The sequence below is a fragment of the Ascidiella aspersa genome, chromosome 7 (assembly GCF_963924565.1).
Source record: "Ascidiella aspersa chromosome 7, kaAscAspe10.2, whole genome shotgun sequence".
NCBI lineage: Eukaryota > Metazoa > Chordata > Ascidiacea > Phlebobranchia > Ascidiidae > Ascidiella > Ascidiella aspersa.
This window is the reverse complement of record NC_139453.1, coordinates 9597576-9615694: the sequence shown is the minus strand read 5'-3', so window position 1 is coordinate 9615694 and position 18119 is coordinate 9597576. Positions and strand designations below refer to the sequence as shown.

Sequence of the window (18119 nt, the reverse complement as noted above, 5' to 3'; positions counted from 1 at the left end):
AGTCTTGCCTGCTCACGTATTTGTTTTATTCTGAATATTTTACCTCTATTTTTATTGCCAATGTTGTCCAGAGTGCAAATTCCTCTTTTATGTCTCTATTTTTCACTGCCACCAGATTTCTGCCCAGCTGTGTGATTTTTAAGTATCGATGAAATTTTCCAGTGTGTTTTTTTCCAACGCCTCACGTTGTATTAACAACTACCTATAATTTAAGTGTTTTTGCGTTCGTAATTTGCACGGGTGTTTTTAACGTTTTTTATCACTTTCTTCAAGTGTTACACGTTGTTAAGCGTATAGTTGTAAGCTTTTCCAGGCTTTTTAGCAGTATGCTACGTTATGGAATCACTGTTGTCAACCCAAAACTAGGTGTGTAAGCATTCACTGTTAGTTCAAAACTAGATGTACTTTGTTCTATTTTTGTTGTCGGAATTTTCTTTCGAATAACAGAATCTGCCTGAATCTGAATGGTGAAAAACAAACGATTCTGGTTGCACGTCAATGATAAAGATTAAATTAGAATCATTCTAATTCAATAAGATACTGACTGTTGTTTCTTATAATGGTAGCGAAATATATTTATCATATGCCATCCAAACAAAATTGGTTTCGGTTTACTAATTTATGTACGTAGTATTTATTTTTGTTGTCGTTGTGCAATTTGCCTACAGGGACCTATCGTTTTAAATCCAACTTCACCAAGGTTTTTTTTAAAGTCTGAAGTAACTACTACTAAAATTTTCTCACTGTATAACGTAACTAAGTTTCTTCATATACTTGATGTCGTAACTCTTGCAACAAAAAACAACACAAAATGTAAAACAACTGGTTATTTCCGTTTATTTGTCGAGGTCACAGTGTTATTGCACACACATACACCGCCTGTATAACGATCAGTCATGCAAGGGATATGGAGCATTTGGCAAATCGTTTTTTTGCGCTAATATGACTTTTTTTAACTACCTAAAAGCAATACTTAGCACCGCGTCGAAAAGTTGCGATTTCGAAATATAAGATACTGTTATATGACAACACTTTAATATAAAAATATACATTTGAAAGCAACAAAAAATACCGTGGTAATAAAAAGCAATAAAACTGGCAACAATCGCTGTTTTTTTATATAGTTTTGTTTTAATTGAAAAAAAAACTTTCCACCGACTAATTTAAACCCGTTCGAAATATTCACACGCTTTAATTGCACTAGTAAAACAGAAAAACCGAGGGATTAGTGTTTCCTATTTGAGAGAACCGTAAAAACGCCGAACGGCCCATTAAACGGCTAGTTAAAGATCGTAACAATTTCGGTAATGTCTTACTACGATTGTGGTAAAAACACGACGCAATAGCGCCACCCAACGATAAAACTTATTTATAAGTTTGGAAAGAAAAAAGAAGGTTGGCCACAACGACGCCATCCAACGGCAAATCATGTTTACTGAAAACCAAGAAGAGAATGGCGAATTGGTTGTGATCTAAAATAGTTTATAGAAACGGAAGGGTCTTGGAATCAAAAGTATTTGGGAAACCGTAGCTGTTTAAGCCTATTTTAAGCGGCGAGCGTCAAAACGATTACATTACGCATAGATAGACATAAAAACTACAACACTTGACATAAGGTTATACAGCCAAGTTAGAACCCAACGCTGTAATAAACATACTGAACGTGTAATGTGTATAATTGTATATCTTCATTTGCTTTCCCAAAAATACATCAGACGCACAATAAAACAGTAAGAATCCAATTGCAAACGCGTAAAAGCAACACAACGAAAAAACTTTAGACAACAGCTGTATAGCGTGTTCCCCAAAACCAGGCAAAGGTAAATACTTGCTAAAATAAACCAAGAAGCTTACTTCGTCGGAAATATTTAAATACTGGATATTTCAACGTATATAAAACGAACAAACGCTTTTCGACGTGGACAAGATAATACGTTGTCGTTAATGCAAAACATTTGATATAACAGATTTTAAAGTGAAACTGTAATAGTGCACACAACACAAAAATTCGAACTAGAGTAGATTGACGTGTTTCCTATACACCGGAGAAAGTATTGGTAGGCGCAGCATGACCTCTCGTTACCAGCTTACTTTCCGTTTCAAGGGTAAGGACTTAAAGGCGTGACTGGGCGTGTTTGGCCACGCGTGCTTAAGCGGTCCTTGAAATTGAAATTTAAAACAACATTAACCGCAGTATACCAGCCGTCGCTTATGACAACCAGGGCGTTTTAGACTGAAGATAAAAAAGTGCGCCCTTCTAAAAATGTCTCAACCAGCATTAAACTGACATAAGAAACAAAAGTAGTAGAAACAGCAATTTGACTCAAGTAAGTGGTTTATCAATGGGATTTTTTTACGTTTAAACCGTTCGTTATCTCTGCGTCCAGCTTTGTCTTTGGCAAAACAATACTTGGATCAAATTGAAAGGCGCACCACCTTACTTTGGGTTTTTATTTAAAGAAGCAGACAACTTTAACTGAAAATCACTTTTCTGAAGCAAAATAGCAAAATCTGAAAAGTTGGTAACTTAACAGTTTATGGGATAGTTACGTTTTGGAGTGCTTGCTCTAAATTTATTATAATAATATCCCTATACCCTTAATACCCTTTTCAAAAAATGTGATTTCGGCCGGTCAAATAAAAAAATTAAAACCAGCCAAAGTGTTCCCACGGATTAAAAAGTGACCCATCCAAATTCTAAGCGGCCAAATGCAACGTAAAAGGGTTTAAAAAAAGCATAAAAGTCTGACAGATACTGGTAAGCTTGTGGCAACGTAAACTGGCCTAACAGGCGTCCCGACGGGAAGAAGTGCCGAACATAAAAATTGCCGTGCACATAAATAATTGAAAAACGATCGCCGTGCATATGCGGCGCTGCGGTGGTAAACAAACGTTCAACATTCGTAGACTCTTGAGATGAGACTCTATCTAACGGTCTCAAGCTGTTCAGAAAGCCATTTAATTCCTTCTTCCAATCCTTCGCCTGTCATAGCATTGCTAGAGCTGCGTAAAGAAAAAATTGTCCGTCTTATTGTTTTTGGAAATGAAATAGAAAGAAGTTGTTTTCAATGCAACACTGAACTTAAGTTGAATGCATATTAAACATACATACATTTCAAATGTTTGTCATTTTGAAATGATGACGCAAGTCCTAGTCAAGTCTGTTTGAATAAATAACAAGTCTCAGTCAAGTCATTATGAGAATGAGAGCATTGCAATAGTACACGGAGTTTTATGTCATTACAACACTGCAAAATTGCAAATGTAAATCTTTCGGAATTAAAACACATAACAAAATTTGTAAATTTTGAGGACATTTTATTCCACACATTTAGCAAATTACTAATCAGGTAAAATAAAGCACACCGAAAGTTATTACAGAGGCAAAATAAACTAATATTGTCTCTGGTTGGTTAACGGTATATTAATTTCTGTTGTAGTCGTGAACCAAATAAAAATTTAAATGTTTGTTTTAGAGATAACCAAACGCCCTAATATGTTCAGGAAGAAACTAGGCAAGGTTCAAAATTTTTTTTTGTAAAAAAAAGTTTTGCCATCATTGTTGGTTTACCCATTTTAAGAACCTAATTACAGTAAATAACTACTTGTGGAAAAGGACTGAAATATTAACTATAAAAAACACAAATATAATGAAGTTAGACATTACTTATTAAGTTTTGTACTATATTCCCTCTTGTTCGACTTCAAAAATGTTATACATTTAACCTGATGCTACTTATAACACATGCTTATTGTTGGGCAATTTGATACTAAAAAAATACAATTTATTGTAAAAACAGATTTATTACTTTTGCCGTAGTGCACAATTTTACTCACATTTCTACAATACATTTAGGTACTTTGTAATTTAAATTACTAGAACTTGGCATTTCTTAATTGTTTACAATATACAAAACAGGCAATTTTCTAATTAACCACATACCAAATAAACCAGGGCTTTTCTCTTAAGCTGTCAAGGCCCAACATCTGTGTGCATTTGACAGACGATATTGATCCAGTCATATCCATCTTGTTTGCAAATAGCAGTATTGGGATTCGTTTTGCAGCAATATCTAAAACAATAATATAAATTAATTATTCATAAAGTGAAACCACATAAAAACACATAAAAATCTCATAAAAATTGCTTTCACATAAAAATCTGGTTTGTTAGTCATCTGTGTGATGAGCTGGGTCTGTTGAAATGCTACATAAAACAGTATTAATCATAAACTATACCTAAGATAATTACCTGCCATAGAAAATTTTGCCCTAAAAATTGATATATTGGCAGGAAAATAATAGGAAACCCAGGAGAAAAATTAAATCAAATAATTTAAAAGAACTAATAGTATACTAATGTTTAGGTATTTTCCAAAAGTTACAATCAATCCACCATATCACAGTCTAAACCAAATATTTTGTTTAGTACTGGACATGTGATTAAGATTTTTACAAAACCATCATCTTCTTACTAGTATTTTGAAGCAGCTGGTCTAGTTCGGATTTTGCAACAGCCATTCTAAGTTCATCTGAGCTGTCCAGCACAAAAATTATAGCATGGGTCTCCTTGTAATAATGCTCCCACAGGTTTCGGTACCGTCCCTGACCCGACATGTCGAACACAGTAAAAGATAAACTGAAATGGAAAAAGAAAACTGAAATGTAATAGTAAAATTAAGAATAAATGAAATACAAGTTTTAAGTAGTGGACATTGAAGATTAACAACAGAGATCGACTGTTATCACATACAAACCGATGCTGGATTTTTCATCTCTAATTAACAATATTAAAGTAACCAGAAGTTGTTTCATAAATACTATCCCAACATAAAATAAACAGTACAAAATAGTGAAATGTCAAAAAAATCAATTTAGCTGACAACCCTTGTGCAAATAAGCATATGTTAATTTGGAGATATGTCGCATACCGATAATTTAGTCTGATATTCCAGTCCTGGTTATTGGTATAGGTTAATTTTATCAATATGATAGCACAAAAACAATATATAGCATTTTTTTAATTTAAAATTGTTATACACTTTATTTACATGGCTGACTGATTTAACATAGTGCAGTTGTTTACTGTGAGTATGTTTATCATTTATTAAAGTTTATGTGCAAAACAAGAGTATAAAACTGAATGCAAATATAATTAGATGTTTAATTAATTAAAGTTAGCACTGTAACTCAGGTATTTATATAAACAAATCGGTTATCAGGTGAACACAACAAAGACAGCACAATACAATATTGAACACATCAAGTTCAGTTAAATAATTTGCGAACCAACTTTTAAGTTTGAATGCAAATTTCTTAAAGTAAATTATTACTATATCTTGCACTATGGAGGGTGTATAACTTCTGATGTTTTCCTAAATGAACAGAAACGTTAAAAACATTTTTTTTGACCATGCATTACATATTAAAAAACGAAACAGTATGGGAGGGTAGGCTGAAGTTGAAAAGTTTAGGATCACAGTTGGAATTTTTTCCAAAGCCACCACCATTCATTTTATAAACCGTTATGAAATCAGTTCAGCAGCACAAACTCAAGTGAAGCATGCAGTGCTACACAGAACCCTTCTCATAAACAAGAAAATTATGAAAGTTACCTTTAAAGCTGTTCAGTTTTACACTGCTTTAATCCCATATTATCCAAAATTTCCAAGATGGGGGGTAGTATAAGGTGGTATGTGGGTTTTCCCAATTTTTTTATTTTTTTGTTTTACTTATTTCATAGTGTATTTTAAGTTGTGTTAGTGTAGTGTTTCTTAACCTATGGGCGCGACCTGATATTGGGTGGCCTACAGTAGTAGTTCGCATGGTTAAATTTGTTGAGACTGATTCTGAGTAAGATGCTCCAAAATTTGAGAATACTGTCGGTGAAAGACTGAAGTGCTCAAATTAATTAAATTTTTACTTACAAGAATTATGTCTTAAGTTCTGTTTACAAATAAACAAAAAAAATGTTTTGTTTTACTTACAAAGAGTTCAGTGAATAGAATGGGGCAGTCAAACTATTATGTTATACTTAAGCTTTGAATTTAGGTAACCACGAAAAAGGTTGAGAAATACTGTATTTTAGTCTAGCATGAAAATAGTTCTTATAAGTGTTTTTGTCTACTTATTACAATCTAAATTTACATATTTTACAAAATAAAAAATGCATAATAAAACACCATACCTTGTTGTCACAAACTTTTCAACGTTAAAACCAACGGTTGGAACAATGTCTTGTTTCCTGGCTTCGGCAGGTTTTAGTTTGTTGATAATTGTTGTCTTGCCACTGTTATCCAGACCTACGCACAGAACATTTGCCTCCTTCTTTTTGGTACGAAGCCACCCGAATAGTCGATTCATGAAGCCCATATTTTATTTTCGAATGCAGTGTTTTCAAAAACTTTGCGAATCAACTTAAAAGTTGGCTTCAGTATTTATTTTTGTTACTTGGACAACAATCTAATTGCATTCCGTTATGCGCCACTGGTCAAGCATGCTGCTGGTTAAAAAAAATTTTTACAAATCACGACAAATTTTAGACAATATTGTATGATTCAGCAAACCAGTAAGATTCTTTCAACAAAAATTAATATAAAGTTAATATATTAAATTATCGAGGAAATATTGGTGATTAAAGGTCCAGCTCTTTACATAATACCTGTGGTGATAAAAGTTTGCACTGAACAAACAAATTTCGTTTACCGAACTTATTGGCCTTGTCTTGCAACCTTTTTATATAAAAATTACTTATTAAAATAGCTGTAAACTACATTGTTATAGTTCACTGCTTATTAACCTATAAAACTAGTATAAAGTATTTTTATAATAATAATCACTCCCCAAATAAAAAAATAAATTGGCAAACAAGATGGCTGAGCGAAACGCAAGGAGTCGCTCTTTTTTCTGAGAGTGTGGCATGCTGAGCGGTCGAGCCACAGAACTTTATAAAAAATGGGCAAGTTTATGAAGCCAAACAAGGTCGTTCTGGTCCTGGCGGGCCGTTACGCCGGTCGCAAAGCCGTCATCGTCAAAAACCAAGACGAGGGGACCCACGACCGACCCTACGGGCACGCCCTGGTGGCCGGAATCGACCGGTACCCCCGAAAAGTCACCAAGCGCATGTCAAAGAAGAAGCTGAAAAAGCGCAGCAAGGTTAAGACCTTTGTCAAGGTGGTCAACTACAACCACTTGATGCCCACCCGCTACTCCGTCGACGTTCCAATCGACAAGGCCGTGGTTAATAAGGAGGCAATCCGTGATACCAGCGGCCGACGAAAGGCCAGGCGAGAAGTTAAAGCCAAGCTGGAGGAGCGATACAAGACCGGAAAGAACAAGTGGTTCTTCCAAAAGCTGAGGTTTTAAGCTTAGTGCTCCCTAACGTTTCCGTGCAGTTTACAGATTGCGCATATCGTGTCTTTCGCTAAAGGGCATTTAATCCAATTGTTATTTGTCGTTTTTTTTCACGCATTTTCCACTAACTGTTGGATAAACATTTCCACTAACTGTTGGATAAACTTTTGTTTGTGGGTAGCGTAATTCATAATTGTGCTTCTGTACCTGTGGAAATATTTAGGAGTTAATAAAACCCAGTTTTTACATTCAAAATTTGTTATATAATTTTAGCAACAGAGTTTGGTAGATCCAAGGATAGGTCATTGTAAAATTCTTAGATATGAATGAATTCTCGAACCTAATTTTTATTGTTTTATGCATAGTTTTGGTACATTAATTTGTTTTTGGCAATAAGATGTTTTGAAGCTGGTCTAGAATCACACCACAACAAACACTATTTGGGCTAGCGTTTGGGTAGCTTAAGCAAAACACTAACAGAAACCCTAAACAAAATATTGTGCGTTGATTTAATTATTGTTTAAATGCTGTGGTAGGATTCAAGACCAATTCCGATATTTTTTGTGTTGTGGCCAGTTTGTATTTCATGCTGAGATCTCGGGTGTGCAATCAAGGTTTTGTACACATAAAGTTTGAGAATCTAGCAAACTTTTTGTAGAATTTATGTGTCACTTTCAATTGTGCACACAAACTGCTTTCAAAGAAATCACCTGTCCCTCTAGTGAGCACCTGTCCCTCCAGTAAGCATTCCTTGGCAGGTGCACACACGATATTTTTTTAAAGAATGTTATGTGCACACCTGAATTGGTTTATAGTGCGCTTAAATTTAAAAACAAGCTAATTTATGGCAGGATTTCAAACCTAAGGTGTGAAAAAAACCTTAATTGCACACATGCACAACTCAACATTTGGTTCTGCAAGTGCCAGGAAATGCTGCTGATTGGTGTCCAGAATGCAGACCAGTGTTTGTAGGCATAAATACTATCTAAACGTTAAGTGATTATTTACCACTGTAGAAAGAATGGCAAATGCACCATTGAGTTTTTTTAACAGACCAAACAGACTTATATGCACGGCAATTTTCTTCACCTGTTTGGAGGATGAAGGTCTTATCCTAACCAACCTTATTTTTAAACTATTGAATTATGTGTTTAACTAATTTTGCTATGCAAAAATGTTTGTTCTGAAAAAAATCTCTGATGTGCACCTACCACAGAATGCAGAATAAATATTAAATGGCTGATGCACATTCAAGTTTTTTTACTGCATATTGTGTGCACACCTGACTTAACTTGTCGCAAGAAACTGAATTCCTGTTTAATGTAAAAACTATTTTTCATAGAAAGTCTATTTCATGTGTTATACAAGGCTGTCCAAACACAGGTCCTTGCTATAATAAATTGTAGGTCTGATGATAATTTCTTAATCGATTTAAATATTGCCAGATCATTTTTTTTAATCATTGAAAGCGAAAAATTAAATTATTAGTTTGATCTAACTCTTGTATTATAAAAAGAAACTTTCTTTTTAAAATATTATATTACAAATTCCCTTGTAAGGCTTCATTGATACGGCAATAAATATCTGTCAATATGTGATGAAAAATGTTCCATGTATTATAACACTGGGGCCAGGATTTGCTTGTAATACCCAGTTGCATGTAGGGATGCCTGATGTGTGTCAATACTGTCAATAGTATGCTCAAGGAAGCAAAATAGACAAAATTCAAAGTTATTAACCTGCTATTTTATGATAAATTTACCTTTTAACAAAGAAACTTTGCATTGAAGTGCAAAATATCTTGAATTTCTATATTTGTTTTGTATCAGATTGGCACCAATATTTAACATAGTATTGGACAAGTATTGACAAAACCATTTGGAATCAAATATCAACTACAATACAATACTATTGGCCCGAGTTGCATGCATTTAATGAAACCTTAAAAAAATACGCTATAATTTTATAATCTAGTGTAAATAATTAACTCTGGTTAAAAAAGTTTAAAGTTAATTGTTCTACTCTATTATATTTAAGAAAACCTTTATATAGTATTCGTACCACAATTTGATTTTTTTCAGTTCTGTGCAATAGATCACTTACATACTTGGGGTTTGAGGGTTGCCTATAAAATGTACAGGATTGCAAGGATGGAATCTGTGTAAGGGTCAAAGCTATGAATCAAATGATCCTCTTTATCTATATAATAAAAGAAGTATGATCACTTCCATTGCTAGGCATGAGGTTATGTGTAACTAGTGTTAATGGGTTTGAGTTAAAGTTAAGTATGGGATTATAAGGTGAAAACGATCGATACTATGATAAAATGTTGAGCAACAAATAAGTTAACAGTATGGAAGTTTTCAAAGGGTTAATGATGACAAACCCATAACCTTCAGACCAGATAAATAATATGGGTTATAAAATACATTTGTCAGTCAAGTTGTGCGATACAATGCTGCAGGTGTGACTTGAAACAATTTTTGAAAAAAGTGGCAAAAACTCAAAAGTTGGACGGAAACTTGTTAAAATATGGTGAGGCAATTTCGCCAGAAGACTCAAGAAGATAAGACGAGCATCCCTAGCTTTCCCTTCAAAAACATTTACTACATTCCAATTTCTATTGTTAAAAGAAAAATAGATTCGTTGCTCATAGGTAAATTATTAAGTGTTTATACGTTTTAACACTAGTTTTATTGGACTAACGACATATTGGAATTGGACGTACATGTTTTGCAAATTTAGTTTTTGCCACCGCTAGAACTGTACATTTAAGCAGGGAATTTCCCGAAGTAGAAACGTTTTCCATTGAAGACAGACGCAAAAAAATACTGCCTTGCATATAGCGTTCTTTTATATAGGGCTTGCTTATCTTGTACTTCAGTGTTGCTCTGACGCCTTTTTGATATCATGGTTTTTATGTTCCTTGCTTTTGCTTACTTAGGCGGAAAACATGTTTTAATTTAAATATACAACACAAAGAAACGTACAACAGCATGAGTGTTTTTATCCAACCTGCAAAGAAGTGTTTACGTAAGTTGCATTGTTGACATTTTTAAAGGTTTGTTGCCGAAATAATTGTTTGCTAATCACTAGTAATAAATCTGTAACGTAACGAAGTATAAAATTTATTAAAAGTAAATTAGCATGTATATTAAGCTCACTTAACATTTAAAGTAACAATGATAGTTATTCATTTAATAGCAGCTAAATTATGTTTTTATGATCTTCAATTTCAGTTAATTATTTTTGCTTTTATAGACAATTTGTTTTTATTTACAGGCTTGCTGGGAACTCGTTGTCTGCACCAGTCCACCTCTTTACAAGCAACAGTAAATGGTCTGAGCAAGGATTCAAACCAGGCCATTAATAAAGCTGTTTATGATGCCGAGAAGATAGTAGGCTTCCCAACCTCGTTTCTTAGTCTTCGTGCACTGTTGAGCAATGAACTGAGTGCAGTTGCCCTGCACTTAAGAAAGCTTGTGCGTACTAACCATCCACTCATTAAAACTGCAAGGTATATGCATACTGTTATACTGTATATATATATATATATATATATATATTTTAAAGTGAGTCTTAATTGCAAAGACCTCTATTTTTTATGCTTAAAGGTGGATTGTTTAAATATTAAGATTTAAAATGATTTAAACACTTTTGGTATATCTGTAATGTGTTTCTTGAAAAGTCTTTCTAACTTATTTTTAGTAGCATTTTTCTAAATTTTCTTAATTGCACTATTTATATTTAGTTTACTATAAACCAACAGATTTCAGTTTTAATTGCTTTACAAAAATCTGCTTTAATTTTGGTTTGTGTTGCATTTGTAGGGGCATGCTGTTCGATGCAAAGCATAATGTACAAGTGCGTGGCTTGGTTGTCCTGCTTCTGTCTAAAGTAATTTCTGCAAAAGATGGAGGCTTAGAAGCAAGTGAAACTTACAGCAGGTAATCTTGTGACCGGGAACAGATCCACGATTTTTCTTAGGAATTTTTTACGGATGCATCATAAAACAATAAATCTTAAAAACAAATTTTCTCATTAAAGTTGTGCGCAAATTGCAGCCTAAATCAGTCTTATCTTGCGAATCACGAAAAATGTATTTAGTTGGTTTAAATTGGCAGAACTTTTCAATTTAAATAGGTAAACGCAATTAGGCACATAAAAGAGATAAACATGTTTTCTTAAATGATAGCGTTCGTATAAATTAACAAAAATTGCACTTTGTGAAGTTTACACAACATAAGATGCTGTAGAATCCATTGCATCTTTGGACTGAACAGATTTCCTTAAAACATATTGTGGGTGCAATTTTTTTTATTTACCAAAAAAAATTGACAAAATATAGTTTGGGGGAGACATCAGCCTGAATACCCCCTTGATCCATCTCTGCTGGTGACTTTGTTTTCATGTTTTTTTTTTTATGGTTCGATTTAGGGATTTCCAGTAATATAGAATTGTGGCAATTTCTCTCTTCAAAGGTAAACACATCAAAAAATACAGGTTAACAATTAAACATTTAACAGTAAGGAAAATTTTGGCCTAATATACTGGAAAATTTTGTTTTAATTTTTTTTAAATTTAATCTATTTTGTTTGTTGAAGCATAGAAATGACATCATTGGTATCAGATTAAAATGTCAAGTATCGCACATACCAAATTGTATTACTCATCTTCAAGTTTTTTATATGGAAACACAAGTATGCAGCTATTTAATCAGCAATATTTCTAATTTTTGTTATAGGCAGAGATCATTGGCCGAACTGACTGAGCTGATTCACACTGCGTTTCTGATTCATCGTGGTCTTGTCGACATTGAAACCCTCCTAAAAGTGGAAAACAAAAACTCCAGATCGGAAATGGAGCTTGGCAACAAAATGGCCGTGCTCAGTGGCGATTACTTGTTGGCTAACGCATGCGTCGCTTTGTCTGAACTTGGCAACTCTAAGGTTTGTTTTGTTATCAACTGCAATTTCATTTTGAGCGATTGGTGACATTTACGTATTGCCCAAAGCCCCAAACTATCAGCTTGCTAAAGCGCAAGAAAGTCCTGCACTTCGTATTCAAGTACAAAACCTAATGCCGAATTGCTGTTTACACACCTCTTGAAGTTAACCACTGTTGCAGACTAGTTCCAGACACGATCCCCTAAGTAGCACCTAAGAATAAGGATTGACTTTACATTTTTGAGCAAGACATTTATTCTTACAGTATGACAATCAGTATAAGGCAAACACACATGCACAGTTGCACACCAAGTGCTTGCATTAGGCTACAACTGGTCTCTCTCAGAGACTGCAAGCAGTCCTTAAAATGCGTTCACTTCTTGTGGTATCCACCCAACGATTCACAATGCAATAATTATGCAATACAAAACAAAATCGTACACCAAAATCATGCAGCGCTGAGAAAACAGAGACTGCAAAATTCACACCAAGTGCTATCCTCCCCAGAAAAGGATGTAGCCGCTTTAAACGGTGCCACCCGTTCTTCAACGCATTAGTCAACACAAAAGTGCTACAATAATTAAATTTCTGATACCAAGTTTGGCATTTTGTTCAGGTTGTTGAGTTGATGTCCTCCTCCATACGTGACATGTCGCACGGCTTGTTTGTCCTGCCGGAGAACGGGGAATTTTCTCGCATCTCCTCGATTGAAGACCTTCCGGCAAACTTGGAATCTTGGAAGCACTTTACTCACCTTGTCCAAGGCAGTCTTTTATCAAATGTAAGTTGTTTTTCCCCTAAACAAAGCTTTTCTTATTATTTTATTGCTTAATAATTATTGTTTTATCTTACTTAAAAAAATAACTGGAATAAATTTATTTTTTTTAACTTGTATTTATATATTTAATTGTGTACAGGCCTGTCGGGCAACTGTTGAACTTGCAGAAAGATCAGAAAATTATGGAGAAATTTCTTTCCTGTTTGGAAAACACATGATGTTGGCCAAGCAGGTTTGTATTGAGATAATATTTTTATCAATGCAAGACTTTCTTGTTTATCACAGCCATAAACCGACTTTTGTTTTTCACAGCGATGCTCGAAGTTGTTTGCTAAATATGACAATACTAATTGCCCTTCTAAAATTTAAATTTATGTATGTACTAAGATATACTTTTCGATTTAATAGTCTAATGGTTGATAAGTGCGAAAAAAGATTTTGTCTTTTATTTAAAGAAATGCTCTTCTTAATTGTTCAAATGGTTTTGTCTAATGAATACCAGTTTTATGATATTTCTGTAAACGTTTGTATAATTAACCCAACCTTTATTTTATTTGCTAGATTTTCTGTTATGAAAACTAAACACAATCTTCTCAGTTTATGTTGAGTTTGTTAAATGACTTTAAATTAATTAGTCATCTTTAAATCATTTACTGGTAGTTAAGGAGAAATACTTATAATTTTTTTTGACTATTCAGGCCAACTTTGATATTCAAAGAGTCAAAAATGGCAACGGTGATAAGCACAATGGGCCTAATCAAAGTTTTTTGTCAGAAATTTGTACTTTGCCTGCAGTGCTTGCTGCAGAGGCCAATGGTGGACTTAATTGGATAAAGCAATTTGTAACTGAAAAGGATGGAAATTTTTGTGTTTTGAAGGAAGAGGTTAAAAACCATTAAACTTCATACTTTTTTCATATATATATTTTATTAGTTATTTTCTACCAATGAACAAAGCCGACAAAAACATTTTGATTTATACTTTATATATAAAATGGTCTATTAACCATAAATTTTTAGTGTTTGAGAAATTGATTATTCATTAATTTTTAACATGCCAAAAGTTTATGTATCAAGTGAATATATTAGGTTTATTTTTCTACTATGCTTGATTTAAACGGTAAAACTTATTAAAGACAAATTTAACAGATTTAACGATTGTAAATGTGACCAATCATGCAGAGTCGGATAAATATAACTCAAGTTCAAGTCGGTTAAAAATAACCTGAGTCAAACTCCGCCAAATTTGAAATTTTGCCAAAAATATTGAGTCCAGATTTGACTCTACTGCCTGTATTTCACCCATTCGCGTTATTAAAATAAGGTGAATGGTGAGCAATTCACTTATAGTGGTGTCCCATAATTCATTCACAAACATTACATGGTTGGAAAATATTCCATCACTTGCTATTACCTTTTTACAATTTACAGTTGGCGGCCGTTTCAAAATTTGGTAATGCACTTGTTGGACTCAGTACTTTCTGGGTAGTCAGTCCTTTATGATCTAACTCCATAGCCCAGTTTGTGACTATGTTTATGCTTCCATTTCAGCTGCTGGAAAATCTCCGACAAAACAAGGTAATTCTTTCGCAAGCTGACGAAACAAGAAAACTTCACAAAGACATTGCATTACAAACACTGACCAAATTACCTTCATGTGCTGAAAGAACTTCGCTAGAACTTTTAACCAATGCATTTGCAGGCCCATGACTTATATTTTGCAATTATTATGTTTTCTTGCAATATATATCCTGTTTAAGCAGATGGTTTTGAGATTTACAAGCCTAACATTTTGAATGACTCTAAAACTATCTCTTAACATTTTTTCAGTCAACACCTAACATTTTTTTCGGTTATAGATTTATTTGTTTATTTTCCTTTGTTAAATGCTTTTCTTTGGTAATTATTTAGCTTCAAGTAATACCTGACATTATTTTGGCTTTCTTTTATGCATTTTTTTGTGGTTTTGATATTTATTGCCAGTACTAAACAGGACTACTTCTTTTAGGCCACATCATTGAAAGGTTAAACATTAGTAGTTTTTTGTTACTTAATAGTAATGGCAAATGTGTGTAATATGTGTGGGCGGCACTTGTTTCGTGGCTTCAGGATGTCAAGCATATCTGAAAAGCTAACTTTGCACCCCCCAAAACGAGATCTTTCATATTTCTTGATTCATCCAAAATTGAAGATTCTTGCTGTAAAGCAAAAGCCTACTCTGGGTGGTGGAGTCCAACAAATAATGCCATTTTCAAGCTCAGTTTCTGAAGAGGAAACTGAAAAGTTTTCCAAGTTAGCCCCAAGGTTAGAAAGTGACTGATTTTTTAATACTGTGGCAATAAAAAGATTTTGTATTATGAGCGATATTTTGTATTATGAGCTAGATCTAATGTTGTTTAGGAATTTTAGGCCTTCATGGTTATGTTGTGCAAGAATAAAACGCTTCTAAATTTATATGTAAATGTGGTGCAAACATAAATGTAATAGAAACTGAACCATAAAAAAGTAATTAAAATGTCATTTAACAATTTGAATGTTTATTATCAGTTGGTGGGATACAAGAGGTGAAATGATGGCACTTCACACCATGAACAATCTGCGTGTTCCGTTTATAAGGGATTGCTTGCTTTATGAAGGCCATGGAAAGCCAAATTGCCCTAAACCATTGGAAGGAGTAGAGGCAAGTTAGTGTAAAAAGAAACTATAAACAGCCATTAACAGTTAGTTTCTATGTAATAAACATTTAGTTTTTATGTAGCAAATCGATATGTCAACTGACCTGTTGTCCATGGGCGATCTTCTATTATAGTAAGTGATATTTATATTAAGTGTAGTTCTTTGTTTTAAGCTTTTGGATGTTGGTTGTGGCGCCGGAATTTTGTCGGAACCACTTGCAAGACTTGGAGCCACTGTGGTTGGCATCGATTCATCCACAGATGCTTTGGAAGTTGCGCGTACACATAGGTGCTTACAAACTGTTTGACAGGTTTCGCTTTTATGAAAATAAAACATTTTAAATGAAGAAAAAATGTGGGAATAACATGTAATATTGTGATATAAAAAAAAAACTTTACATATATATTTAGTTTTTGTATAATCAATTATATCAGTGCTTCTTAACCTTTTTCAGTTTGCGACCCACTTTTAGTGCGAGTTTTATTGTGCAATCCACAATAAGATATGCCCAATAAAAAACAAATGAATGAGAAAAGAAACAATGTATACACATGCATGCAATTTTCTCTTATTGCGAAACTTGATCTTGCATATTGGATTGGTGCATATAAGTTACATTGTTTCAGAAATGTTAAGTAATGATAATGCAATAATTTCCCGATCTAATAGAAAACTGTAACATTTTGAAATGCTTCGCAACCCACCGGTTGAGAAGCATTGCATTATATGACATTTTTATGCCCAACTTGGGTTTCGCAAATTCAACAGAGGAGATGACAAAGACCTAGAAAATCTTCAGTACCTTGATTCATGGCTTGAGGACCTTGTTGCTGTTGGGTCAATTAAGTTTGATGCAGTCGTGGCTTCTGAGGTTATTGAACATGTCAACGATTACCGCAACTTCATTGGCTTGTGCAGTAAAGTGTTAAAGGTAAGTATCAGCATTGCAGTAAACTACTTTTTGATTATTTGGCACTGGTCTAGAATCCTACCATAGCGTTCAAACAATTATTAAAGCAACGCACAATATTTGGGTTACAGTGTTGGTTAGTGTTTGTGTTTGGGTGGGTAAAGTATTATCAAATTTATTATTTTTAAATATTGCTTAACCTACCCACACCCTAACCAAAAAAATGTTTCTTGCTCTAGGATTCTAGACCAGCACCCATTTTTCCACTGTTGCAAAATTTGACATATCATCTGTTTACTTCTTTACGTGATAATTGTTGCAGTTATGCAAGCAAGTTTGTGATTTTCAGATTTATATCTTGAAACAAATATTGGTTAATTATGTAAGTGTAAAAAATTGACACACTATTGTATTTTAATATGCAATTAACTCCACTGCTCACTCGCTATTAATACTTTTTATCTTTGGAAAAACCTAGAGAACACTGTCTTTTTAATGTAGTATTCACAGCAGTTCAGTAAAATATTAGCCAGGATTGTGAAACATAACTAACGCTTTGACTTTTCCTTCTCATACAGCCTGGAGGTTCTCTCTTTATCAGTACAATGAATCGGACCTATCTTTCATATGCTCTGGGAATTGTTGCTGCAGAATATGTTCTTAACGTTGTTGCTCCAGGAACTCATAACTGGGACAAATTTTTGTCACCAGATGAAATTGAATCCGCTTTACTAGAAGGTATTCTTTCTGTTATAATATTGCTTTAAAATGAATTTTAAATGGTGGAGTTCATGTTTGAAATTTTTATATTATTAAAATAAGAGCAAGAGTATACTAGTTTTTAATTTAGCTTTTTTGTTGATTGTTACAGAAAACTGCCCACTGCGCAAGTTACATGGGATGTGCTATGACCCTTTTCGCAACAAGTGGTCTTGGACAAGTAACACAGAGCTCAACTATATTGTCCACGCTGTAAAAAGTGATCCAACCACTGCATCTGGCCAGGATTTAAATGCTGCTGGTTCTGAAGAAGATATAGACACAAACACACAGGTGTGACTTTGGACTAGGAAATAAATTAACCTGCCATATTTGATAAATAAAAAGATTATGAACATTGGAATCACAACATATATGTATTCAGTTTATATTACAACTCATTGATATATTGTGTTGCTGTTTGTCTTTTTTCAAATGTGAAAAAAATGTTTTTACTATTGTGAAATTTACATTGAACTTGAAAAACCTATATTGGAGTAGGCAAAATAACAATATTGTGCATTTGCGAAAAACCTCTATTTCAACTTGACAATTATGATATTGTTGGATCAACCTTCTGATTGTGTTTCTTCCTCATTGCTGGTGTTCTCGACCTGTTCTACATTTTAAGTTACGTACATTGATGTTATCCTAGTTCAAGTTCCTTAGAAATTTGATCTTAGGCAATAAAGTATAAC

At 33.7% G+C, this 18119-nt stretch overlaps 4 protein-coding genes across 4 annotated transcripts; 3 read left to right on the top strand and 1 right to left on the bottom strand.

Annotated features, from left to right (window-relative positions):
• Positions 1-2672: 2672 nt before the first annotated feature.
• On the bottom strand, positions 2673-6396 carry LOC146137623 (ADP-ribosylation factor-like protein 6). Its single transcript, XM_083393584.1, has 4 exons — positions 6188-6396; positions 4476-4639; positions 3944-4073; positions 2673-3003 (listed from the first exon to the last, which is right to left on the bottom strand). The coding sequence occupies exons 1-4, from the start codon at positions 6370-6372 to the stop codon at positions 2925-2927; spliced, it is 558 nt and encodes a 185-aa protein (XP_083249710.1). The 5' UTR covers positions 6373-6396; the 3' UTR covers positions 2673-2924.
• A 510-nt stretch (positions 6397-6906) lies between these two features.
• On the top strand, positions 6907-7427 carry LOC146137622 (large ribosomal subunit protein eL27-like). Its single transcript, XM_083393460.1, has one exon. It carries the CDS (start codon positions 6955-6957, stop codon positions 7363-7365), a length of 411 nt encoding a protein of 136 aa, XP_083249586.1. The 5' UTR covers positions 6907-6954; the 3' UTR covers positions 7366-7427.
• Positions 7428-10232: 2805 nt separating this feature from the next.
• Positions 10233-14788, top strand: LOC146137621 (all trans-polyprenyl-diphosphate synthase PDSS2-like). Its single transcript, XM_083394911.1, has 8 exons — positions 10233-10386; positions 10636-10870; positions 11184-11300; positions 12098-12302; positions 12916-13080; positions 13217-13309; positions 13776-13961; positions 14628-14788. The coding sequence occupies exons 1-8, from the start codon at positions 10350-10352 to the stop codon at positions 14784-14786; spliced, it is 1197 nt and encodes a 398-aa protein (XP_083251037.1). The 5' UTR covers positions 10233-10349; the 3' UTR covers positions 14787-14788.
• A 347-nt stretch (positions 14789-15135) lies between these two features.
• On the top strand, positions 15136-18069 carry LOC146137620 (uncharacterized). Its single transcript, XM_083394912.1, has 6 exons — positions 15136-15380; positions 15624-15756; positions 15925-16040; positions 16521-16683; positions 17241-17400; positions 17534-18069. The coding sequence occupies exons 1-6, from the start codon at positions 15136-15138 to the stop codon at positions 17719-17721; spliced, it is 1005 nt and encodes a 334-aa protein (XP_083251038.1). The 3' UTR covers positions 17722-18069.
• The last annotated feature ends 50 nt before the right edge of the window (positions 18070-18119 follow it).